The sequence below is a fragment of the Ostrinia nubilalis genome, chromosome 7, assembly GCF_963855985.1.
Source record: "Ostrinia nubilalis chromosome 7, ilOstNubi1.1, whole genome shotgun sequence".
NCBI lineage: Eukaryota > Metazoa > Arthropoda > Insecta > Lepidoptera > Crambidae > Ostrinia > Ostrinia nubilalis.
The window spans coordinates 16,183,552-16,211,428 of NC_087094.1; the positions used below are offsets into that span (position 1 = coordinate 16,183,552).

The 27,877-nt window shown below is 39.8% G+C and overlaps 2 protein-coding genes across 2 annotated transcripts; one reads left to right on the top strand and one right to left on the bottom strand.

Moving 5' to 3' along the window:
• Positions 1 to 706: 706 nt before the first annotated feature.
• Positions 707 to 1,708, top strand: LOC135073509 (uncharacterized). Its single transcript, XM_063967694.1, has one exon. The coding sequence runs from the start codon at positions 707 to 709 to the stop codon at positions 1,706 to 1,708; it is 1,002 nt and encodes a 333-aa protein (XP_063823764.1).
• Positions 1,709 to 5,555: 3,847 nt separating this feature from the next.
• On the bottom strand, positions 5,556 to 27,809 carry LOC135073413 (protein O-mannosyl-transferase TMTC1-like). Its single transcript, XM_063967593.1, has 12 exons — positions 27,679 to 27,809; positions 25,740 to 25,916; positions 21,903 to 22,092; positions 21,352 to 21,473; positions 21,013 to 21,177; positions 17,262 to 17,375; positions 14,422 to 14,565; positions 13,787 to 13,986; positions 13,178 to 13,343; positions 12,487 to 12,610; positions 10,624 to 11,702; positions 5,556 to 6,606 (listed from the first exon to the last, which is right to left on the bottom strand). Exons 1-11 carry the CDS (start codon positions 27,759 to 27,761, stop codon positions 11,382 to 11,384), a joined length of 1,806 nt encoding a protein of 601 aa, XP_063823663.1. The 5' UTR covers positions 27,762 to 27,809; the 3' UTR covers positions 5,556 to 6,606; positions 10,624 to 11,381.
• Positions 27,810 to 27,877: the final 68 nt, after the last annotated feature.

A 27,877-nucleotide genomic window follows, 5' to 3' on the forward strand; every position in this document is an offset into this window, starting at 1 on the left:
CTCGACGAGGCAACATCGTTTTTCGCTCGCTCCGTAGTTATTTTATCTAATCGGGTGTAAAACAACACTGTATCTAAGTGTTATTAGTATCGTTTTAAAGGTGAAAGTGTACACTAAATAGTGGTGAAAACCAAATCAAAATCCAACCACGCGTTTTCACATAACAACAAAAAGAATTTCAAAATAAATAATAACGAACTCGGACGTTGGCTCAATTCACGAGTCATCGCTGCTGCTGTGTCGACCGGGGTCATTGACCGCGGCCAGGCGAATACCACCGATCACTGCCGATCCCAAACGAGCCCGCTACGCGCCGTGGAGCTACGCGGCTACGACGAAGCTACGAAGCACCGTAAGCCCCGCCTACTAAACGCTACGACGTTCGCTACGCATTGCGCCTACGCATTAAGCATACTTTACTGACTACATAGCAAGGAGCATTATGGAATGCAAAATGAATTGCTTGGCTTGCAAAAATGTTATCAACCGAGACGTGCTGCTAGCGTGTGCCAACTGTAAAGGTACTTATCACTACACGTGTGTAAATATTCCACATGAGTATTATAGCCGGAAATTACAGAATAAAAGTTCAACATGGCTGTGCCCATCGTGTGTTAACGTCACAAGACGTCGCAAAGGCGAGGAAACTCCAGTCCGGAAACACTATGAACAGTCCCCCCCAACAGTAGTGATGGGCAACACCGAAATGTCAATATGCGAGGACTCGGCAAATGAAGACTCCTGTAGTAACGACGGCTTCATTCTACACACCGCAAATGTGAGTAGACCTGTGGACACAAGTTCGAGCTATATTATGGAAAAACTCTCACAGATGTTGGACACCAAACTGGCTCCAGTGGCGCAGGACTTGGTGAGGATCGACTCAAGGTTGAGTGCCATGAAGCAGGAGATTTCTAAAGAAATTAAAAATGAATTTGTACAAGCCATTGATCAAATAAAACAAGAGTTCTCGGATACCACCGACTTTTTGAGTGAACAGATTAAGAGCTTCAAGGCGGAACTATGTACAATGAATAATAAAGTTAAAGTCCTGGAAGTTGAAAACTCACGTCTTAATGCAGAAATAGTAGCTATTAAAAAACACCAAAGCTGCCAACCTAGTGCATCAGAGCTACAGAACATTATTGACCAAATGCACTCTGAACTTAATGAAAGAGAACAGACCCTACTTTTAACTGAAGTCGAGATAACCGGCGTGCCAGAATACCAGTCCGAATCAAGTACACACATAGTTCAAGCAATAGCAAAAAAGTTGGGTATGACAATCGACGAACAAGACATTGTTAGCGTAGTCCGCGCGGGCCCGAAGCGCCTGGTTGGTGCAGAGGGCGACACAAAACCGCGCCCCCGACCACTGGTGGTAAAGCTTACCCGCCGATCGATACGCGATGATCTACTGCGGAATGCAAGAGTGCGACGTGGTCTCACTACTGAGAACATCGGTTTACCAGACGGCACGCCTTCCCGCGTCTATGTCAACGAACGACTGACAAAAACTAACCGTAGGATATTCCACCAGGCAAGACTGGCCGCCGGAGCTGTAAACTGGAAGTTTGTTTGGACTAAGGAGGGACGTATCTTCAGCAGGCGGACAGACAGCGGCGAGAGCAGAGCGGTTCAAATCAAATCGGAAAAAGACATTAAACGTGTTTTTGGTGTGGACCTTAATGTCTCGGATAGTAAATAAAATTAAATACAACTATGTGTATATATTTAAAGTTACTTTTGAAAATGTTAAATCTAAAACTGTGAGTGTGATGATTGTAATTGTATGTAAGAGAGAAATACTTTTTTGTGCAAAATTTATGCTGGTTTTTAACGTATGTTTCCGGTTTGTATTGATGTGCATGTACTGTCCTCCAGTCTCATCTGTAGGCTTCTCATCCTCCTTATCACTTGTCCTGAATTCATCATGTAAGCACATAATAATCCGCCTGTCACCGTTTTATCCCCTCTTTCCGCCTCTTTCTGCCCTTCTCCTCAAGATACGCAATGATGCATAACAAGACACACAATTTGACCGTGGGACTACTAAATGTGCGCTCCTTAAACACAGGACAGGATGAGCTTATCGCTGCTATGGACAGGCACAAGCCGGATATCCTGGCACTGAATGAAACATGGCTACAAGCAGGAGAAGAAAAATTAATTCCATCCATTCCGGGCTACACACTTAAACATAACCCACGCCTAGATCGCCGTAGAGGTGGTGGAACTGGTTTCTACATCCGAAAGGGCCTTCATGTGCGGGTAAAGCAACACCCGGCTTCATCACTAGAGCAAATGTGGCTTGAGCTACACATACATGGCGTGGGCCGTCTGGCAATCGGCACAGCGTATAGACCGGAATCAGTTTTAGTGGAAGACGCTATTGATGCGCTTGGCGAATCACTCGATTGCTTTGCTCATTGTGATCGTGTCGTTTTATTGACTGACTTTAACGTAGATCTTCTTTCACCAGACAAGGCAAACGCAAAAAAGCTTCTTATGTTTATGACTCACCGTAACTTAAAACAAATAGTTGAGAAAGCGACCAGAATAACAAGTGACTCAGAGACACTACTAGACCTAATTGTAACGGACAGCCCTAATGTAATCAAGGGAGTACAAATCTATCACAATCATGACATAAGTGACCACGCCTTGGTGCTTGCAGAGCTCACAATAAAGAAACCAAAACTTATGCCCCAATACATATTTGTGAGATCGCTGACCAAAATAGTCATGGACAAATTCGAGGAAGACCTGGAAGGGATAAACTGGGCGACGATTCGAGATTACACTGAAACTGAGGCAAAGGTACTAGCGTTCAACCAGTTAATCTTATCGTTATTTGATAGGCACGCCCCAATGCGAAGAATAAAGATCAGCCAACAATCCTACCCATGGATTACAGACAACATAAAAACAATGATGAAACTCCGTGATGCTGCCCACGCAAGAGCTTGTAAAACAAAACTTGCGGCCCACCAAGAGTACTACAAAAGCTTACGCAATTACACAAGTGCCGCATTGGAGAGAGAAAAATCGGCATACTTCACCTTCTATGTGAATAACAATAAACACCAGCCAAAACAAATGTGGGAACATCTCAGACGTTCTTCGGCTTTGGGTAATTCGGATAAACCTACGATCCCGAAACACCTACGTAACCCCGATGATATTAATACGTCCTTCCTAAATATACCTGGTAACACAAATACCGATCCGGAAACGCAGGCGTATTTTGAGGGCAGTAAACATACTGAGCGAGAGTTCTCACTGAAACAATGCACGGATAGTCAAGTACAGAAAATTATCACCTCAATAAAGACAAAAGCATATGGACATGACGAAATATCAATTGATATGCTACGCCTTACACTGCACATAACCTTGCCGATAATTACCCATATTATAAACTCATCCATAGAGACTGCTGTTTTCCCAAGTGCGTGGAAACTGGCAAAAGTAAGACCGATACCGAAAACGAGCAAGGTTGAGGACTATAAGGACTTGCGACCGATCAGTATTCTCCCGGTACTCTCAAAGGTGATAGAGAGAGTGGTCTGTGAACAGTTGTCCAAGTATCTCGAGGAAAAACAATTATTACCAGTTGGTCAGTCAGGATTCCGAAGTAAACATGGAACTGCAACAGCATTAGCTAAGGTGACCGACGATATAATTATAGCTTCGGACCGGGGAATGGGTAGCATCCTTGTTTTACTGGATTTTTCACGAGCCTTCGACTGCCTTAACCCAAACCTGCTTCTATCCAAAATGGCACACTACGGAATATCCAGAGAATCTTGTGAATGGTTCCAATCGTTCCTCACAGGTAGAAGCCAATACGTAGAGGTGCAAACGGACAATGGATCACTTATAAAGTCAGATGTGAAAGTGATCAGCAGGGGCACGCCCCAAGGCTCGATACTAAGCCCGTTGCTGTTCATTCTCTACACTGCAGACCTTGTGGGGAACTTGAGGCACTGCGAGACTCACTTATACGCCGATGATACGCAGTTGTATTACTCCTTCTCACCCCAAGAACTGAGCTCCTCTATAGAACGCATAAACGGTGATCTGAAAATCGTGTCCGAATGGTCTAATAGCAACAACCTGATTCTGAACCCATCAAAATCGCAATTCATCGTGATGGGTAGTAAGTGGCAGTGTCAGAAAATAATTGAACAGGATCCAAAAGTCCTCATAGGAAGCGAGCCAATAACACGGATGCAGCACGCTAAGAACCTTGGAATGATTGTAGATGGAGAGATGCGTTATGTGGAGTACATTAACACCAAGATCAGAAATGCCTTCTATCGTCTTAAATCACTGTACAGGTTAAGAAAGCACTTATCTGAGAACACCAGAGAGATTCTTACAGAAACCTTGGTTTTGTCACAGTTCAACTACTGTGACATAGTGTATGGACCGAGACTCCTGGAACAGACGAAGAGAAGCATACAGCGGGTTCAGAATGCATGCATGCGTTTCATAACTAACATTCCCAAACGAGCACACATAACGCCTTACCTCAATAGCAAAGGAAAGCTAAATATGGAAAATCGAAGACTGTTACACCTTGCTGTCACTACCCGTAAAATAATAGAATACCAGAGACCATTATATCTATTTGACAAACTGGACTGGGTAAAAGACGGTCATGGTAAATCTCTGAGAAGCCATAGAGAAACAAGTCTCATTATACCTAAACACAGAACTGTGTTGGCCAGGGGGGGATTCAAATTCGCCGCTAGCAAAGTGTGGAACGACTTACCGCCACCAATGCGAGAACCAATGCCACTTTATAAGTTCAAACAACTTGTCCGCTCCCACTTACTTGTTGAGCAACGGAAGAAGTCACTGGTCTATGCAAAACCCCCACAGCGCCAACGCACGAAACACACACCCTAACTTGCATTTCGATATTAAAAAACACAAAACACCTAATAACACAAAACAACAACACAAAACACTTAGAAAACACTCAAACACCTACACCGCCACAGAAAATTAACATGTGCCTCAAAAAAAACACACTATCCTCCCAACCCAACCGACCATTTTCAGGGCCAGTCTGAAAATCAGCGCTGAGCTTGTAGCTCAGCATTATGCTGAGACTGGTACCTTTTGCTTACCTACCTACAAAAGTGTAACATCATAAGATTCAAATTTTATTTATAACTTTTTCTTTTTTTCTTTATTTCTGTGTACCCATTCACATGTACGTAATTTATTTTTTAGTGTAGCAATAAAAAATTTTCATTTTCATTTTCATTTTCATTTTCAATATGCTTGAATCTATTACTGGTGAATTTTGAGCATATTTTCAAAATACGTTTAATAATACCAGTTCTTCGAGTGTTTTTTTATACAAATGCATACTTAAGATTGTATTAGAGGCATATAGTCTAGTACATTCAATTTAAGTATGAGTCAGAGAAACTAATAATAGACACTGTAGTAGAATAAAATCGTTTTGAGGATAAATCGGAAAAACCACAGAACTATGAACTCTATCGAATGTTTTACTGCATTCACATTGTGATGTTTTTTTGTTTTATTGTTATATTTTTTGTTTATATTTTGCTAAAACCACAAAAAATGAACTTTATTGAATGTTTTACTGCATTCACATGCGATGTTTTTTTGTTTTGTTAAATCTCTTTTGTTTTTTTTCTATGTTGACGACACAGAGCAACGATATTCTAACGCTAGCGTAAAAACTTAGTGCGCGTTTATTACAAACCACCTAATCCAACTTTGACAAAAATATATTCTCATTTCAATCTCTACAAATAGTTTAAATTAGTTATCTATCTAAGTTTGTCGGTTTTGGTATTCCATTACCAATCATATAGCGTAAATATTTTCAGTAGGTATACAGGGTTATTGTTTGCAGTAGGTATACAGGGTGGGTCAAAAAATATTTGCAAGTAGCAACACTTGATTTCTCGAAAACGTTTTCAGTTCTAAAGATACTTTAGGAAAAAAAATACACAAAAAGATGTTTTTTCATGAAGCGCTCCATAGTGACTAAAACGCATGAATCTATGCACAGTTTCCGATTACCCACGCGTCTCTACCTCGAATCATTTTCGAGAAATCAAGCGTTGTATTTGCAAACATTTTTGGCCCACCCTGTATTTACTCTATTCAACCCTATTTGTTCAAAGTTATGAAACTGAAGTCCTCTTTTCCAGAATAATATTATTATGTCGCTTATACTTTAATAACTTTAACGTCTGCTTCAAATTGTAGATAATGTTTGATGGACGTATAGTTACAAAACCACCTATTAAGTTGACATTTAATAACTTAATTCTTAGTTGCCAGTCTCTTTAATTTGTTTTAAGTATCAAGCAATTAAAACCGTACTGTTATCATAAAGTCATAAACGATCCAAAGCTTTGTATTTCCAAACAAAGGCCAATATGGAATAGTACGCAATAATTGAATTGTTATTGGAAATTGGAATTGTGCTACCCATTTGTGATGAGCATTTTAAATTGACTTGACAACTCTATTTGGTTCTAGTGAATGTTGTTTTTTTTCATTATTTATTTATTTACACTTATTTTGAACGGATTTTTGCTGTTATACCTGTTACAAATATTCCAAATACCACTATCAATTTATTTTACTGGCAACTGTAACAAAATAGCGTTGCGGAATATTTATAATAACGATAACGTTTCCGTTATCGTTATTTCACTACTGGTAACACTTTCTCCCCTCCCAATATCACTGTTTAGACTCAACAGCCTCTGGCTGCTCGGGCATTCGATCACTGGCGGTCGATTAGTACGGTCGTAAGTGAAATACTGTGAAACACTGTGTGGCATTGTATGATTTTGTGAAAATAAAAGGTGTGGTATAACCAAACGAAGTTCTTTCTTAAACGACACGTTTCATCTCAGAAGCGGGATAGCGGTAACAAGGTACGTAAACAGTTTTTATACCCCTTTTTTTTTGTTGCTTTGTTATCGCCCATTTGCCCACTGAATGTTTAAAATTATATTAATGCATGAGAAACACAACAAGACCTATATTACCCTTATGTGATCCAAGATCTTTTTTGAATTTGGCCGGGATACTCCCGGTAAATGTGGCAAAGCGACTTGATCATTTAAGCAAGTAGAATATTCAGTTTACTCATTCCCCTTTGTATTATTGAATAAAGCACTTTACGACTAGAATTATGCTAGCAGTGCTGGTATAGAATGAGTGTACTCACTTGTAATCTCAAGTGCAAGATCGGTGCTTTCAAGGGTACTTGTGATGGCGTCTATCCAGCGGGTTGGCGATCGACCGCGTGCTCTTCTGCCTTCCAGCTGGCCCTGAACTACCAGTCTCTCCATCGAGTTCTCATTTCTAGAGACGTGACCAAAGAATTTCAGTATTCGTAGTTGCACAGTTGACGATAGTCTGTCTTTAACATGGAAACTCTTTGAGGATGGATACATTGGTGCGAAATGCCGTCCACGGGATCTTTAGGAGGCGTCTCCAGCACCACATCTCTGATGCATCGATTTTACAGCGATCGTGCAATCTCAGAGACCAAGTTTCGGCTCCATAGAGAAAGATTGGGAACACAAGGCATCTCATCAATCTGACTTTAGTCTTCTTGGTAATTCTCCGGTCTCCCATATTTTACTGCAGATGATATATAAGACATCAACCCCAGATTCTCCCATCGCCTTGAGGACCTCGATTGGGATTTCATCGCAACCTATGGCTTTATTGCATTTAAGGTGTTTAATTGCTGCTCGTACTTCATCCCGCATGATTTCGGGTTCACGGTCATGACGTATGTTGTGGGGAGAACCTGTAAATTTTGGTGCCAAATGGCTGGAAAAGAGTGATTGGCAATATTCCTTCCACACATTCACGATATCCTATAACTCCGTAACCGTTGTCCCAACGATGTCCTCAATAGCCCACGACTTAGGTTTATATTGACGTGTAATGTATCGCACCTTATCATGCAGATCTTTGGTTTGATATTTATCGGAGTGCTGTTCCAATTCATCACATATCCTACGCAGATGGTTATTGAGGTCACGTCGGCAAGTGGCCTGTATGATAGCTGACTTGGCATTAAGCTTTGTAATGCTAGCACCACTGGCTTTGTTTTCGGCGCTCTTCAAATGATTTATATTATAGTCTTAAAGCCGATGGGCCATGTGTCCTTGATTTTAATTATGAAGTGTTAGCGGCCAAGTGTGCCGATGGGCCAATGCGTCCTTGATTTTAATTATGAAGCGTGAAGGTGCGTCCATAGTTGGTATTAGTTTCTATTTTTAACTTGATGACTAACTTTTAGCCTATTCAGTTTTTATATAATGAATACCCGCCTAATATTGAAGGGCTATGTATGCCTATTTAGGAGACGTAATGGGTGTGCTTGCAGACTTCCAGTAAGATTTTGCTGGTATGTCAAGCGAGCCATCCAGTCGACATAAAAGTTGTGTATGAAGGTTACACTGAGTAAAACACAAACATAAAATCTTTATTTGTGAAGAATCAGTAAAATAGTTACATGTAACAGTAGAATTACCATGATTTGCACAAAGAGCATAAAATAATTGTCCAACAATAGATTATTAGATTCTAATGTTGATCTTGGATCAAACTTGAGTTTAATATGATGTGAACATAGCCCCAATAAAATGTTGAGTTGATGCTTGTCGTACAGTTTATTCCGTCGAGAACTTTATTTCACAGTTGAGGACAATGACGTCTGAAGATGAAACCGGTACAGCAACCGGGACGCCCGTCAGCCGACGACGAAATAAGCGAGCCAAGCCGATGAAGCTATCTTCGTCGTCCAGTAAGAAGGCGTCACCACGATCGTCTTCCATGGGACGAGGGTCGCAGCCGCTGCCAGCGGCTGGGCGCGCGGTCGAGCCGCGAGGATCGCAGCCGCAGCAAGCGGTTGGACGCGCGGTCGAGCCGCGAGGATCGCAGCCGCAGCAAGCGGTTGGACGCGCGGTCGAGCCGCGAGGATCGCAGCCGTAGCAAGCGGCTGGGCGCGCGGTCGAGCCGCGAGGATCGCAGCCGTAGCCGGGATCCGTTACCACGCCGTGGCAGGTACAGCACTGCGTGTCGCAGCGCACGACAAGTCGAGCCGCGGAGCCGGAGTCAGAGTGAACATTGCAGCCATCACAGAAGGTTAAACGTCCATGTGTTTATAGTGGGCTCGAAATGATTCGAGCTTAATATAAACAATGGCATGATTGTAAGGCTGGTTATTGTGGGCATGCCGGGCACTAGGATGTGCCGCCTAATGAAAATCAATAGCCAGTCCTTGCAGTGATAAACGTGGGATCGAGTCTGAATAATTAAGTACATGTGTTCATAGTGGGCCCGAAAGGATTCGAGCTTAATGTAAACAATGGCATGATTGTAAAGCTGGTTATTGTGGGCATGCCGGGCACTAGGATGTGCCGCCTAGTGAAAATCAATAGCCAGTCCTTGCAGTGATAAACGTGGGATCGAGTCTGAATAATTAAGTCCATGTGTTCATAGTGGGCCCGAAAGGATTCGAGCTTAATGTAAACAATGGCATGATTGTAAAGCTGGTAATTGTGGGCATGCCGGGCACTAGGATGTGCCGCCTAAGGAAAATCAATCACCAGTGATAAACATGGGATCGAGTCCCTAAGCTTATGAATGATATAGGTCGGGAACAATGATGTGTCTCGTATTTTTGATTTTAGAGACTATGGCCATAATTGGGACAAGGACGTCCCGCCCAGGGATAAATGATTAATATAATGAATTATTTTAATTATGATGTTTAGAGAATTATAAGTTAGTAAGGTCCAGCAGTGGACTGTAAAGGGCTGTTGATGATGACGATGATGAAGGTTATAGATTTATATTGATAATATCTCTATTTTAATTTAAAGTAATATAAACAATGGCATGATTGTTAGGCTGGTTATGATTGTTGGTTGATTGTTAGGACATGATTATTAGGATGTAGTGACGACGGTACGTACGTGTTTCGTTCGTTCGTTTCGGCCAAATGACGTCCACTGCTGGACAAAGGCCTCCCCCAAGGTTTTCCACAATGAACGGTCCTGCGCTGCCCACATCCAGTGGGTACACCAACATCAGTACATCAACGTACGTGTTTAGTAATATTTATTATAAATGAAATATTTTCATTTTGAGCCTTATTTTCAGATGTGTATAGAATTATAAGTTAGTGGAGGTTATAGATTTATATTGATTATATCTATTTTTATTCAAAGGTTATTAACCAACGAAGGGACTCGTTGGTGATCGGATGGCCGAGTTGTTACAAATATTCCAAATACCACTATCAATTTATTTTACTGGCAACTGTAACAAAATAGCGTTGCGGAATATTTATAATAACGATAACGTTTCCGTTATCGTTATTTCACTACTGGTAACACTTTCTCCCCTCCCAATATCACTGTTTAGACTCAACAGCCTCTGGCTGCTCGGGCATTCGATCACTGGCGGTCGATTAGTACGGTCGTAAGTGAAATACTGTGAAACACTGTGTGGCATTGTATGATTTTGTGAAAATAAAAGGTGTGGTATAACCAAACGAAGTTCTTTCTTAAACGACACGTTTCATACCCATATGTAATAATGTAATTGGGTAGTTGATAAATAAGTTTAATTGGGTTCGTGAACTGATGAGTTTAGTTCAGTCAAGAGTCATAATTTTGACAGTTCTTATACGTAGGTATTTCAAATGAACAGTGTGTCAACTCATCATCATCATCATCATTTCAGCCATCGGACGTCCAGTCGTCCACTGCTGAGCATAGGCCTCGCCCAATGATTTCCACAATAGCCAGTTGGTTGCGGCCTGCATCAAGCGCCTTCTTGCTACCTTTATGAGGTCATCGTCGTGTATTAACTACTCAAAATATAATGAATGATGTACCTAGCTGAAAATATGATGATAAGTAATGGAATACTACCCACCGACTAGATTAGCCTTAACTAAGTAACCTCGCGATATTGTCGGCATTTACATCTAACGTCCCTGAGATCAATAAAAAAAGTCGCAAGCGAATGTTGACTACTTCAAACGCTGGGCAGTGGGCGCCGGTGCCACAGAGATGCGACAAAAATGTAGTTTATGAAAAAAGTTAATAAAAAAATCATCTACAATGACAGATATAAATTAGGTGAACACTTATTTATGTTAGCATTCAGAACGTAGGCATAAAAAAGAGATATTTAATTCATGGGACAGAGAAGTAGCAGATGTTTCTAGTGTCTTCTAATATGAATGAAATTGTGTACACAAAATCGAATGATTGTAGCATCGGCACCCTTGCTAAACTAAACAGACGGTCACTCTTAAATATCACACTTTGTTAAACCTAAAATGTCTTCATAAGTATGTGTTCGAGAGGCGCCGCAATGTTCGGTATCACGCCCTTCCCCTTATCGTCTTTTCTATGCACACACTTTTTTTTCAGTCCAATTTCTGATTTGTTATGCGTTGTCTTTATTTGGCTTGAGATGGACAGGCTGCGTTTTTTGGTCCCGCATGTCTTTTGTTCGCACGATTTTGTCTCACTAATATCACTTGCACTGACGCGACTGAGCGCATCTATGTGGCGTTTCTCTTCCGGGCTCGGGCTGTTTTCTTGCTTTTCCTCGATTGAGAGCTGCGTGTGGTCGAAGCATTTTGTTGATTTCTGTACGGGAAAAACATTAATTTATTAAAAAAATAACACAAAATATGATCGGAAATACTATTTGTATTGGTGTTTTAAAAGTCTATAGCTAAAATTTGGTCTTCATAGATGGTCACAGCGAAAGGGTTTGAGTTGTTTGCATTTAGCGGTTTTCAGGAAACCGAACTAGGTCAGCAGTCTACTGAATAGTAGCGCTACTACCTATCAGTTCGCTACAAATATAGGGGAACGATGCAAAGTCATGATCGAATACAAAAACTTATAGATTAAAAATGGCATAAAAGCTTTTTAAAGAATCTTTATTAAAAACATTCAAAGTAAAGCGCTATTAAAATTATGACGTTTTTGACTGCAATCAAGCGCGGTCAACGATTGAATCGACGTTAATATTTTTTTTATTTAAACTACTTATGGGTCATTTCTGTTCGTACTCGTGTTAATACAGGGTGTTAGGTAACTAAATAGGTATATGAGCCGACACTAGCCCATGGTCATATAAATGGTATGGTGAAGACAGAAAATTGATATCTTCATTTTAATTATTTTAATTTTCATACATATCATTTTATAAAATTTATTTTGTAAAATAATTAAAATGAAGATATCAATTTTCTGACTTCACTATACCATTTATATGACCATGTTAACATGGGCTAGTGTCGGCTCATACCTATACCCATTTACCTAACACCCTGTATAATACCCGTACGTATGCGTTCGCAAACGGCCACAATATTCTTTAGTTTCAATATTGTTTAGTTGTTAACCTTATGTTAGGACCTACCGTAGGGTTGACAGCCTGCGAGTATATCCTCACGCGGCCTTCCAGCTCCATCTTCAGTCGCCAGTCCCTCAGATACATATGCGCCGCCGCAGCGCTGGGCCAGCCGCGACGCCATGTGTGCCATCTAAAGTCATATCATCATCATAATCATCATCATCATCATCATCATCATCATCATCATCATCATCATCATCATCATCATCATCATCATCATCATCATCATCATCATCATCATCATCATCATCATCATCATCATCAGCAACTCAGCCTTAATAAACTCAAGCTTTAAAAAGCGCTTTTACACGTCGCAATTTAATTTGGGATCTACTAGGTACTGCTTTGGTACAATAAAGTGGTAAGTGCTTAGATTATTTTCACTCTCGCACAAGAAACTCCGTCACTATTGGCAGAAATGAAATATTTCCAGTTTAATTACAGTAGTTAAATTGCAAGAATCTTACAAATGCAACTGTATTGTAACCTGAAAGAATTCACTGAATATCTAACGCTCGCAATACTATTCAATTTGAAAGGCAGATTAATACGCAACCAAGTAAATCACTTGTAATATAAGTTACGTATCACAAGGTCTAGTTTGTCATTTCTCATTACACCGCAGTATCCACTCTACATCTTGTTACATATTCAGAACAGTCGAAACACAATTTCCAAACTTGTATTAGACTTTTACCTTGTTAGGACCTGAAGGATCCTAGACTTTTGTCCTAACGACCTTAGCATTAAAGCTGTCGATCTGAACGAGATTAGGTCTCCTCGGATTGGCTTCTCCACGTTGCGATTCCGAAAACTCAGTCTTAGTGATTCCAGGTAGAACTTTGATGCTGGCGCCGCGAGCCCTGAAAATGGAATTTGTTGGAATATTGTCGATATTGGTGGACGATATTTGAATTTTGGGAATTGTAAAGTCCAAGATTTCAAAGATACTTAGATGTTTTAGAATTAAGGTGTAACGAGTTCTTAGTATTTGGTGAAAGTAACGGGGTATTGTAACTTAACAACGTAATTTTTTTATTTCTACAAGTTAATGATTGAGAATTTTAGAAATTTGGTTGGATATCGATGTAAGAACATAAAATTACTAATTAGTAAGGTACAAGCGTAGACTACAGATTTTTTTGTTGGCCATTAATATAGTCTGGATGTTAATCAATATGAAAAAGTAAGAAAATGCGCACATTTGGTATCAGCCGTTCCTTTATCAGTACCCCACCAACTATTTTTAAAAAATTGTAGTCTGTGGGAAGTAACAGTAATTCAATCAGCATTCAATATCACTTGCCTTTCGTCTTCAACCAGTCCCCGTAAAGCATGAAGTGCTCCCAGTTGTTAGGCTCCAACTCCACCAGCTTGACGAGGATGGCGTGCTTCTCCCTCTCAGGCTTAAGGGTCAGCAGCTCGACATGAGCTTGCACGAAGCGAGGCTGCAGCCAGATGCACTTCTCTAGCATGGCAACTGCTTGTGAGGTGCGCCCGCTTTTTCTAAAAATATAATCAGTCTGTAGTGACGATTTGAGGATATATTCTGTGGTTGGATTCTTCGAAGATTTATAAAGGTTAGTGATGACCTAAAGAATGATGGTACATGGGACCTAAGGACAGGAAATATGCAAGCTTATGTCGCAAAAAAAATCTTAAAAGGCGTGAAATAGAACTTGGAGATTTGTATGTTGAATCTATCATTACTATTGCTAGTGATATTAATCCTGGTAATAATTAAACCTTTGTGACCGACCAAAGTTCCCGCGAAGATTGTTTACTCATACAAAATTCAAAATAAATCAAAAATTCTAAAACTTCGTAAATATGAGTTCACAAACAGGAGTTATCATAAGTTTATATAAATATCTCAATCTGCCATCTTTCAGTACCTGTATAAAAACACATTATTGCCAACGAATAATATTACTTTCTTACTTGTAAAGCTTCCCCAAGTTGTAATGCGCGTTGACGTGGTACTTGTTGAACTTGATGGCCTGCAAGAAGTGCTGCTCGGCGTTGTCAGACCCGGTCACGAGGGTGCCAATATTGTTGTGAGCGCTGGCGTAGCTTGGCCATAGTCTGCATAACACCAATATTTTATCAGCCAAAACTTCAACAAGTTCGTCTAAAGTACGGCCAACTAGCAGCGATACAAAAGGTCGATACGACTGTCGAGTTGACAATATATTCTGTATAGTTCCAAAATACTGAACTGTTCTATGCATGACATTGACAGTGGGGCGCCACCGTCAATACCGGATCGCTGGTTTCGATTTTTGCCATGTTGGAAACCATAAAGTTGAACGCCCCCCTGTCATTGAGTTTGGTGGGACAGTTCAGCGTGGGTCATCTTTATCTTCCCATCTTGTGTGTTCATCCATGACATTAGGTTTGTTTACATTTGGTATCGCTTCTCGTTGGCCGTACTTTACTCAAAAAGTTGGGTAGGTATTCAATGTTCGTTCGTTTGAACTAAAAGCGTTTATTGAATGCTGGCAGTGAGGTCCCGGTCTGAACAAAGTTGTCATTGAAACCAAATTGAAACAAACGAAAACTTTTTGCATTGAATGTCCCTCTTTTTGATAAAGGCCTATTCAAACCTGAGCGATATTCGCTGCCGCTGTGGGTAGAGGTACATACCGCGCGGGTTTCGCTCAGGTATTTAGTATCAAGTATCGCGGCTAGAGCGACCTGAGCGATATTCGCTGCCGCTGTGGGTAGAGGTACATACCACGCGGTAGCGAATACCGCTTAGGTCTGAACAATATTATTACCGCATACCCACTGGGTTTTCTCTGCCGCAGACGGTAGCGAATACCGCTTAGGTCTGAATAGGCCTTGACAGTTATGATGACGTAAGAATAGAGTTGAATTGAATAAAATTGCTCGGAGGTAGCATTGAACTCATGAATGACTTAACAATGAAAAACGCAGTTATGTTAGAACGACATTCTCTTTTTTATTATGGCACTGTGCAGTGTTAAGTAAATGAGCTGGTTAAGTAAATTATCTCTTCTAAGGTTTGAATATAATTGTAACATTTTTAACTACTTTAATGCTATGCTACAAACGCAACAATTTGCACTTTATGTTAAAATGTTCGCTGAAAGGAATTAGTCGCGAGACGAGTAAAACTATTTCAAGTTGCTCCTTAGTCCTTGCTGCTTGGGATTTCACTCAAGAATAGAATCATAAAATAATTTTATTAATAGGTCTAGCTCTTTGCCTGAGGTATGGGACCGGCACGGGATTTTGGGTCGTCAAACGTCAGCGAGACTTTTTTTTAATGTGACAGGAGGCAAACGAGCAGAAGGATCACCTGTTCGTTCGTTCGTTCGTTTACAGCCAAATGACGTCCACTGCTGGACAAAGGCCTCCCCCAAGGTTTTCCACAATGAACGGACCTGCGCTGCCCGCATCCAGGCTCTTCCCGCGACCTTCACCAGATCGTCGGTCCACCTAGTAGGAGGCCTGCCCACGCTACGTCTTCCAGCCCGTGGTCGCCACTCGAGAACTTTCCTGCCCCAACGGCCATCGTCTCTACGAGCTATGTGCCCCGCCCACTGCCACTTGATTTTAGCAATTCTGCGAGCTATGTCGGTTACTTTGGTTCTCCTGCGGATCTCCTCATTTCTGATTCGATCACGCAGGGAAACTCCGAGCATAGCCCGCTCCATCGCCCTTTGGGTGACCTTGAGCCTTCTTATGAGGCCAAGGATCACCTGATGGTAAGTGATTACCGTCGCCCATAGACACCCGCAGTCCCAGGGGCGTTACAGGTGCGTTGCCGGCCTTTAAGGTGAAGACACGCTCTCTTCTTGAAAGCTTGCAGGTAGTATCCGTCCGGAAACACCGCTTCACTTCAAAAGTGATTTTGTATGCTCTGTCATGTCATAATATGTCAATGTCACCCGTCACGTGCCACTCTCATATCTCAGGCACTGACTGAGTAAGCCATAGACGTATTGAAAGATAATTCAATTTAAAACATTCTACGCAAAAACACCATTGTAGTCCGGTCGTTAGTGATTTAGGCTCAGAGGTTTTGGGTTTAATTCTTAGGAGGAACACGTCAGTGCAAAATTGCTTGGCTAGGACATTTTGATTTAAATCAACTTCATTGTGAATGAGGAAATAAGATTCCAGTCTATCATAATCATAAGGCACGTTAAACCGTCCATTTGGCTTATAAAATAAAAGTTAATTCTATAAAGCAAAAATCTGCACGTTCAAATTGTTTTACCACCCCACGAAAATTGTTTCTAACAAGGAAACAATGTTTGTCGTTGACTGTACGTTGAAATGCTTTGACAAAACTGATGCATGTTTTTCAACTTTGGTTGACGCGTCAATTTAGATGTCCCTATCTACAATGACTTAGGGCTGTCAAACGATTTTAACTATGTAAAAAAATCTATATGTTCATTTGTTCATGTTCCTGTAGATATTTCCAATGTTTTCAAACTATACGTGGTTGATTTTCCAGTTTGTTGTCAAAGTATGTATTTTGAACATACATTATTACACGGTACTAACGGGACTATTCCCACCTCTCGTTCCCACCGCTGCTCTTATGTAGCCAGGATCTACAGCTTGACCGCCAATAAAAACCCAACCAGTGAAGGACAAGTTTGTCCCAGGGAAAAGTTAAACTGTCTATTACAAGTTACAGTTGTACAATTAAATTAACTTTCGTTGCATATGCCTACATATTAATCAACCCTAAAGCCTAACTTAGTCTGTGTACCTCCCGTTACGGCGAACGTCTTTGTTACCTCAACGCCTCTTTATAATGTTTGATAGCGCTCTCCTGCTGTTCAGTTTCGCGCAGAAAGTTGCCCAAGTTGTAGTGCAGTTTGGCGTTCTGCGGCAAAGTCACTAAATCCGCCCTGGAACAAACAAAACACATTTAGAGGTAATTTAGAGCTAACGCGGCGTCGGCAATGCGAATATTGCAAAGTGTAAGGCGCGGTAAGCGTTTGCGACGTGTTTTAAATAAACAGCCGTTATGCAGTTTAATTTTTCATGTTCGGTTTAAAGTGTTAAAGTATTACTCGTTATTTGAAAAGTTCTGAATGCGCTGCGGAGTTTGGAATAAACAAATGGGTAAAATACCAACTAAATGCTATTTATTTCTATAGATACAAAGCAAAATAAACATTAAACAAAAACCATTTAGCAGTCTATAACTAAGTTTTGGTTTCTAGAAGGATTTTGGTCTTTGTATTCCGAGGATTTTGGGTAGAGAAAGACTATCGCAAGTCGTCTGCGGTGTTTCCGGACGGATACGACCTGCAAGCTTTCAAGAGGAGAGCGTATCTTTACCTTAAAGGCCGGCAACGCACCTGTAACGCCCCTGGGTCTGCGGGTGTCTATGGGCGACGGTAATCACTTACCATCAGGTGATCCGTTTGCTCGTTTGCCTCCTATCACATAAAAAAAAAAAAAAAAAAAAAAATTGTGTATAGTTTTGGGATAATAGTAGCTTAATAGTAAGCTTTTCTTGCAACTTTCTACGTTGCAGTCAGTCGTCCAGTAAACAAAGAATTCTCTTAGGCTGCGTCCATTAATTACGTGAGACATTTAGGGGGGAGAGGGGGGGAGGGGGTCTATAAATCTCACGTAGGGGAGAGGGGGGGTCTCGACAAATATCACGTAATTTTTTTCAGCAAGAAAAATATTCAAATTGCGAGAAAACTGGGTTATTTTAAATTTAAAAAAATCAATATATTTAAAGATAATAATGATGAAATAAATTATTCTTTTTTTTAAATTAAATCGTAATCGAAGCATAGATATGACCCATTTACATTGCAAATATGTATTTTAACAAATCTCACGTGAGATTTTGGGGAGGGGGAGGGGGTCTAGAAAAATCTCACCAAATCTCACCAAGGGGGGTGGGGGGGTTGCAAAATTTACAAAATTGTCTCACGTAATTAATGGACGCCCCCTTATGCTTGCATCCAGTAGGCCAAGTTTCAATTCCAGGATTTAGCCTAGCTGTAGACTACTTACAGACTTTTTGTTGGCCGATAGTTGTCGGGCTGTTAATCAGTATGAACATGTATGAAAGTGCGCACATTACACCGATTTGGTACCGGCCGATTCTTCATACAAATTGGAATCGGGCCCAAATTCTTAGAAGTTATTTAGCAGTATTCAAGCGTATAGGTAGTGGGTTGTAGGTACATAGGTATGTTGAAGAAAATCTTTTTAAAAATTCTACTTTGAATGGTTCTAAATAAAACCCTAGCATTCCTTTTACCAGTCAATTTACTATTCAAATCACATTATGTAGGGTTTAGGTGTAGGTAGAAGATAAATTGTAGGTAGGGCACCTAAAGGATTTATTATTGGTTAGGGTCTTTTATCAATCGGTAGACTTTTCCTCTTTTTATGTAGTTGAAGATGTAAGAACCTTTGTATACCAAAATAAATAATTTGAATCACTATCACTACATATTATAAAACAGTCTCTTTCCTGTCTGTCTGCCCTAGGTATGCTTAGATCTTTGAAACTACGCAACGGATTTTGATGCGGTTTTTTCAATAGTTAGAGTGATTCTAGCTAGAGGAAAGTTTTTAAAAGTAAGTATAATACATTGTACCTGTGCGAAGTAAGGGCGGGTCGCTAGCATTGTAGATAGGAATTTAACAACAGGAGTTATACATCTTATTTATTACGTTAAATGTAAAACAACATACCTAATATATCTTTGAATATACATTTATAACGGTATTAACAGCAAAATAACAGGAAAATAACAACGCATATAAGGGTATCAAAAGAACAAATATTCCATAAGCTGTATAGTATCGACCGCAGCGGACTTTTGTGTCGATGACAGGCCAATTAGCTGTTCCCATAAAATATTGCCCGAACAATGATTAGTTATCAAAGCCGAATAAACGAACAACTCCCCCCTTAAACGAAACCGTTATGGGAAGGTATCGCCATAAACATGCAATAACTGCTCATTAGAAGTGATGAAATTGAACCATAAAGCTACGGGGTCCGGTGTAAGGGTGGACTCACATTGGTGTTTAAAGTGAGGCACGAGATACAATGATAGAAATTGTTATATAGGATTGAAAATATTATTACAATGTATTGTGCTTTTGTACGTCCAAAAATTATAAAAACTGACAATGAATGCGATTTTATTAAAACGAAATAAAGATTGTTAAAGGAAGACGACACGTTTCGTTTTATATCTCTCAAAAACACGATAGAAGTCTGCTTCAACGACGTGTTGTTCTTCTTAAAAAAACTATTGTGATTTTGAAGTTCTACTGTGGTGTATAAAACAATCGTTACCTTTACAACAGTCTCAGGGCAAAAAATCTAATATTAGAATGTCACAAAAATTACTTTATGAATTTCTTGTGGCCAAGTGTGGTCTTGGCTTTACTTGTATTTCTGACCGGGAAGAACTCGTAACGCGACTTTATGGAGTTTATACTCAGCGAGCTCTATTGAATTATAAAACTGATGGTATTCTCGTAATAATATAATATTTAATATTATTTTACGTTTATTATTGTGGAGCAGAAAAGATCTCAGAATCGACATCAGAAGTTCACTCTATGCGATTTCTTTATTATTATAGTTAATGTTGTGTGACTTGGCCGTTGAACAATCTTTATTAAGATAATCAATAATCATTCATAAGTATTATTGAAATACGCAGCTTTATTAAGCCTACAATTGACTGGTTATTAAATCAACGTTTTCCAAGTGGCAATTTTCCATCGTCAATGGGTAGCGGTTCTGGCAACAGATTGGTGCAATGGTGTCATGGAGCACCTGGTTTTGTACCCTTCAACGGCCAAGTCACACAACATTAACTATAATAATAAAGAAATCGCAGTTAAGAACCATAGACTTGGCACGACTTTGTCTAGATTTCATTACTTTTTAGAGATAAACAAGCAGCTCCATCGAGACTTGGCTAGTTTTTTACAGAATTTTTTTGGTGGGATTTATATTTCAGCTTCTGTAAAGTAATTATTTTCAAATTTTTATCACAACGACGAAGCCCTTGACTAAGCGTCCTCGCAGACTACCTCTACACACTTTTTATCGGCTGATAGTTTGGTTGGCTTCTAATTTTTATGAGGAATAGGCAGATAAAAAACGTTGTTCAAAACAGGCCGATAAAAATATCGATTTAGAGCCCGACCTAACTATCCGCCTGTTCATTCGTTCGTTTCAGCCGAAAGACTGCTGGACAAAGGCTTCCCCCAAGGATTTCCACAAAGACCGGTCTTGCGCCGCTCGCATCCAGGCACCTCCCGCGACCTTTATTCCCCTGTAGTTTGTCTAAAAATATCTTACCTTAACAATGTGGCGTGGTCTCGCCAATCCGCGTTCCTTCGGTAAGTCCTCGCCACGCTACTGGCTGCGAGGACAGCCAGACCCACCACTAAGATGGCTTTGGTGCCGGGCTTGGAATACCACATGAGCTGGACGCCGTAGGCTGTGATGATCACGCTGCCTACACTGTATACACAATAGCTTACCTTAGCAACGTGGCGCGGTCCCGCCAATCCGCGTTCCTTCGGTAGGTCCTCGCCACGCTACTGGCTGCGAGGACTGCCAGGCCCACCACCAGGATGGCTTTGGTGCCCGGCTTGGAACACCACATAAGCTGGACGCCGTAGGCTGTGATGATCACGCTGCCTACACTGTGGGCAAAATACAAACGTTAGGAGAGCACTTTTAGTCCTTTACAATCTCAATAAGTTGCAGAATTTTTAGTCCTTTTCAATCTGAATTCTTTATGGACTCATACTTCAGCTTAGCAACAAGTTCATTGGCGTCTAAACCATAGATCCTGGCTGTACAGGAGTTATATTTACCTGGGTATATACAGCACCCTCTCTGCGATGACGAAGCCGACGGTGACGAGCAGGTTACTGGCCGGCACGAAAGGCACCACGAGCAGTAGCAGACCGATTACAGCTGGCGTGTGCCTCTGTACCTAGTGAGAAAAGAAGTCATTCATTGATGGATTCCTAAAAACTGACAAATTAATGTTCAGATGATAGTGAACACTGGAATCTAGTGAAACGTGATAACTAAGCCTTTAGGCGTTAACATTATCAAGTTTGTCATTACCAATAACTTTACAAGTCATCGAAACTTTTAAGTTTTTTATTTATTTAGACATACAATTAAATCTTAACCATTGCATATGACTTATGTTTAATTCTGGTAGCACTCTGGCACCGAGTAGCATTATTAATATGCAACAGGTTTATTTCAAATCATAGCATGAGTGTCGTTTAGGTAGTGCATAGTAAAATAGTTACATTATAGTTCTTGGACTGCCTTGTCGAATACAATAAACTGTACCCAATCGTCAACCCTAAAAGGCATTACGAGTAAAAGTCGTGTTTGCGATACCAACCTCCAAGTCTGCAATGCACCTATAGCACAACAGCAGCAGTGCCCCAAACGCAGCACAAGTGAGCAGGTTCCTAGGGTCCCAGCCACTGGTGATGAGCGGCACCGACCCCATCTGCCAGTCGTGGCTCAGCGTCCAGGGGCACAGGAGTAGCCACCAGTTGAACGCTGCCAGGTAGCAGAAGGTCATCAGCCTGGAAGGATGCTTGGAGTTAGGCCAAAGTGAGATTTAAAATAGTTGTGTCATCGTTCGTTTTTTGGCGTATTTTTTATATTGTTGTTTCCCACGTGTACTATTAAACTTTCAACTGTTAAGCTCTCTCCCCGCGGTTATTACAAAAAGTTAGACTCTGGTTGAACTCTGGTGTAAATTGACTTTTAGTCCATACTATAGTTCCAAAACACTGAACTGGCCTATCCATGACATTGATAGTGGGGCGCCTCGTCAATACCGGATCGCTGGTTCCGATTTTTGCCATGTTGGAAACCATATAGTTGAACGATGGTAGCGCCCCCCTATCACTGAGTTTGGTGGGACAGTTCAGCGTGGGTCATCTATAAACGTCAATTCCATAAATTCCATAAATGTCACCAGTGTTCGTCCCGGGTTTAATTTTTTTTAATAAGGGGGTCTGTTTGTTTCGTTTTTAGAATACTGGACTAAAGCAGTTTTCATATTTTTTACACCCGTTAGTGTATTTGTATTATAAAAAGTTTACCTAGATACTATTGTAATTTAAAAGTACCCAGCTTGTATTTAACTATGCGGTGGATTTTTCCATCGAAATCATAATGGCTACCTCAAACATGTAATTGATTTTCATTTAGACCTAAATATAGTGTTTAATTTCAACCACCGTAACTTTGTCTTTTGACAGACACGAACGACATGGAAAAAGAAAATTAATTCTCAATCATCACAACTTTAATATTAATAAAAGTTTGTCATCATTATAGATAAAAACTAACGACTATCTAGCGTAGGTACATTAGCTAGCTGATCATTTGTTTGCGTGACGAGTGAATTTATCGCGGGCAGATCTGTGGTAATTGTTTATGCCAGTGTTTTTCAATCTTTTTCATGACGCGACCCCCCTAGTATGAAAAAATATATTGCGACCCCCCGACCGCTCGTCTTTAGGGTTCCGTACCTCAAAAGGAAAAAACGGAACCCTTATAGGATCACTTTGTTGTCCGTCTGTCCGTCCGTCTGTCAAGACCCTTTATCTCAAGAACGCGTGAACGTATCAAGCTGAAATTCACATGAAATACTCAGGTCTATTGTCCCTTTAAGCTGTGAAAATATCAAACTTCTAAGCCAAGCCAATCAAAAGATACAGCCGATTATGTCGATATTTTCAACAAATTTTCGACACTCGCAAAGGAATCAAAACCTACAGGATACTTCCCGTAAACTCAGAATCTTGAAATTTGGCATAAAGCATTGTCATATAATGCAAATATAGGAAAAATTGCGAAAATTACATTTTTTTAGTTATATAATATAATAAAAATATTTTAATAAAATGAAACTTACTACCTTATTTCTCACGAACGAATAAAGGTATCAAATTGAAATTTATACCAAATACCTAGATCTATTGTCCCTTTAAGAAGTAAAAAAATCAAACTTCTAAGTTAACGCGATCAAAAGATACAGCAGTTTATACCGACACCTTAGACGAATTTCCGTCACACGCTAGGGAATCAAAACCTACAAGGTACTTCCTGTGAACTCAGAATCTTGAAATTCGGCACGAAGCAACGTTATATAGTACAGATAAAGGAAAAATTGCGAAAATGATAAATTTGAAGTTATATAAAATTTAAAATATTATTTTTGCTTACATGACATAAAATATTTTTTAATAATTATAAACTTACTACCTACCCTTTTTCACATGAACGCGTAGAGATATTAAAGTTGAAATTCATATCAAACACTTCTTAAATCTAATTGCCTCTAAACTGTGAGAAATTCTAAATCAACGCAAAAATTCAAAACGCTGAGGTAGGTACCTACCTATAATGCAAATATAGGAAAAATAAATAAATAAAAAATAATCATACCGCATATTTTGAAATTCGCCACTACTCGCAACGGAATCAAGTAAGTAATTTGATTTAATACGTCATAAATTGTAAACCGCTACGTTTGTACGGCGGAACCCTCGGTGTGCGAGCCCGACTCGCACTTGGCCGGTTTTTTTTTTCATGCATTTTACAATGTTACAGAGATGTTGTAGGAATCGAATATTTAAATTTATACAACATTTATGCATTTGCTTAATTATATGATTTCGGATAAATTTATCTTTATAACTTTACTGTTTTTTTTACTGAGGTAGTTTTTTACAAAGTTTTTCATTGTAAAAACGTTAATAGTTAAGAAAATTATTCTTTTTCACGTAACTGTTGCTGTAGGAGGTTTATGAAACTTTTACAAAAGCACGGGATCTGTCGAGTTAGACACTTAGCCAGTTTTCTCTAAAGTTCTTCATTCTGAAGTTCATTGACGAGGGTTATACAAACTATACTCAACATCAAATAAATCGCACCTTCCGCGACGCGAACTTTAAAGATTTTCTTCTGACACAATCATAGTGCCCCAACAATATTGGTGTTATTTGAAAGCCCAATAAATAAACTTAAAGAAAAACACATTAATTTTTTTTATAAACAATTAACAGGTACTATAAATGTGACTTGAAAAGAGGCCTCACTTGGGGCTCACCTCTGGGATCAATTAGACCAATTTTTGTGGTTATAAAACCAAATAATGATCTTACGTGTCCTTTTTAACAGATGGATAGCGATTAATCCCAATTTAACAGTTTTATAGCCATAAAAGTTAGCTCAAGCGTAACTACCTATTTTTTGAAGAAGTGACTCTGGATCCTTCTAAAAACACATTTTTAGGATAAAAACCTTTCCTTTAATGAAATGAAGCTTAGAACTAGGCTTTCAAATGGAACCAATGTTGGTGGGAAGTGGGGATGCATACGTTTGAGAAGTGCTTGTTGCGGGAGGTGCGATTTATTTGATGCCGAGTGTAATATGAATACATTGAGAAGCATACATTTAAGTTAAACATAATCATCATTCCAGCCTCCTGAAACCGTTTGGCCAGTGTGAGGAGCCAAATCATCCATTTTCCTCTGGTACATTAGAAAGGGTAGTCCTGCTTCTGCAGGATGACAGGAGACTAAAGGACGAATTACACTTATCAACTCGGAAGCGAATCGTAACCGTATCAACAAGAGGTGGTCAGTATTCTTCGTATGAAACTCCGAACTGCAACGCACACTTATCTACACCATAATGTAAACGCCTCGCCTCAGTTATTATCGTATAGGATACGGTGTTAATCCCTTTCCGGGTTAATAAGTGTGCTGTGACCTTAATGCCCAGAACAGACGGTAAAGTCAAAATCAAAATCAAAATTATCTTTATTTGTTTATTAGACTAATTAAATTAGTACTTGCAAATCGTCAAATGCTCTTAAGGAGCCTATACATGTCTCATTCTTTTTTTGCCCTACCAGCTTCGAGACAAACATTTGGCAAGTGCTGAGAAGAAGCACCGCAACAAACTCAGTCACCATTGTCGGTGAAACGCAACTGCAACAAAACTGCAACTGCTAGTTACTTTTGAGTTGCATCTAAGTTAAGTTTCTGCCATAGCGTCCGTTGAGAGACCACACATGAAGCGACCAGTTTGAAACTTTCAGTTTCAGTTTCATTCATAAGAATCATCAGAAAGTTCCAGTTTCGTTGCAGTTGCGTTTCACCGTCTGTTCCGGGCCTAAGTGACCTGAATTGATGATAATTATGAAACTAACCTCACAAAAAAGCTAGGATGAAACGCAGCCGGGTTGTCCTGCGAGGAGAATGTAGGCCAGGTCCCCTGAAGTAGCGCCAGCCTGAGACAGATGAGCAGCGCGAGAGACACCACCACCTTGATCGTTCGTATTGATAGGCCGGTGCACTTCTTCTCTATTTTTAACGAGCATATTGACCTGTGAACAAAAATTAAAGTTATTCATCATCACCACCATCATTTCAACAACCACTAACTACTATTTTTTTAGGTCGATGGTCCTTCGAGTAAGTGGATGTCCTACACTACATTTTCTAAAACACGTCTTAATTTGAAGAACACAGTCTTCATTCGAGTAATTTCCGCCTTTGCTGTATTTAAAATGGCCAGCTTAATATCACTTCAATTAGTCTTTAGTCTGCGTTACATAAACTAAAATAATTACAGGTAGGCGTTTTTAAGTCCCCCGGGACAAACTTGACCTTCATTGGTTAGGTTTTTATGGCGGTCAAGCTGATCCTGGCTACACAGGAGTTGCAGCGGTGGGAACGAGAGGTGGGAATAATACCAAGGTAGGCCTTTTCATTCTTCGAATCTTATTCTCATGTAAATCATTCCCAAGCAAGCTTCACTAATTAGTTAGAAAGCTTTAAATATTTCGCTTTTTTATTTCCCTTTTCATCTTTAAAAGGGTTTAGTAATAGTTTTATTTGTAAAGTTGTTTATTTATGCTAACAACTAGGAACAATTTAGCAAACACATTGGGCATTTCCATAATCTGATTAAATATTTGTATCCACGCAACATTACTTAGCAAGGGCTTAACAAGAAGTTCAAATGTTGTTATAGGCTCCCCGAACTCGCGTAATCACTTTATATTTCATCTCTCAAAAGGCACGGAAAGTTTTAAAAGGGTTATATTAGATTATCTTAAATATACGAAGATATATAATTCGAGCTCAATCAACCTGGTCCATTCAACTTTTGAACTGCAATTTAGATATTTGACTGAAAATTACATTATTGTTTGTTAAATTGTCTACGGCATTAGAGTCTATTTATTTATTTAAACTTTAATGCCAAAATAAATTTGTACATAAGGCGAACTTAATGCGCTAAAGCATTCTCGACCAGTTTACCTTTGGGTTGAGCAGAAAAGAAGTCTAGCGTCAAGACTGTTGATAAAACTTTATAAATTAAATGAGACAATGTACCTGCAGTTTATTTTGGAGTATAATATACATATATTGTTGAAGAAATTGTCTACAATAATAGGCTGGATGACAAAATTTCAATTATTTGTCCGTCAGACAGATAATTAGAAAATATTAGACTCATATTTTTTATTTTCTTTCATAATTAAATAATAACATCGATGTAGCACATCGAGTTGAAATGGTGCGATACGTCACGCTTGAGTAGAATTTTTACTCAAAAGTGACGTCACGCGACATTTCAACTCAATATAATACTGTAATTATTCGATTATGGAAAAAATTAAAAAATATGAGTCTAATATTTTCTAATTATCTGTCTGACGGACTAAATAGAATTTCGATTTCATTACCCAGTCATCATCCCTATTGTCTACAATAATATTATAGTAATTTCGTCCTTGGATGCTTCTTCTATTATTTCTCTAGTAACTCCCTGATAAACGGGACTATTCCCACCTCTCATTACCACTGCTTCAACTCCTGTGTAGCCAGGATCTATAGCTAAAGCCAATAAAAACCCAACCAGTGAAGGTCAAGTTTGTCCCGAAGAAAGTTGAACTGTCATTAGACCCGCAACGAAATTAATCAGAAGAATATAGTTCGAAGTTAAGTTTCGCTCCCTCCAGTGCAAAGTGGGCAGCGCAGGACCATTAATTGTGGAAAACATTGGTGGAGGCCTTTGTCCAGCAGTGGACGTCATTTGTCTGAAACGAACGACGAACGAACGAAGAAAAATCTTCTTACCTCTTGACAAACGGCCAGCACCTATAAAAGTCGAAGGCCAAGTTGAGCAGTAGGACAGTGACGCCAGTCTCCTTGGCCAGCATGCTAAGAGCCCCGAGGGTGATACTGAGCCAAACGCACTTCTTGCTGCTGGTAGGTCTGCAATAAAACGTTTTAATTGAGGTGGTTATGATAAAAAAATACCTATCATTTGTTGTAA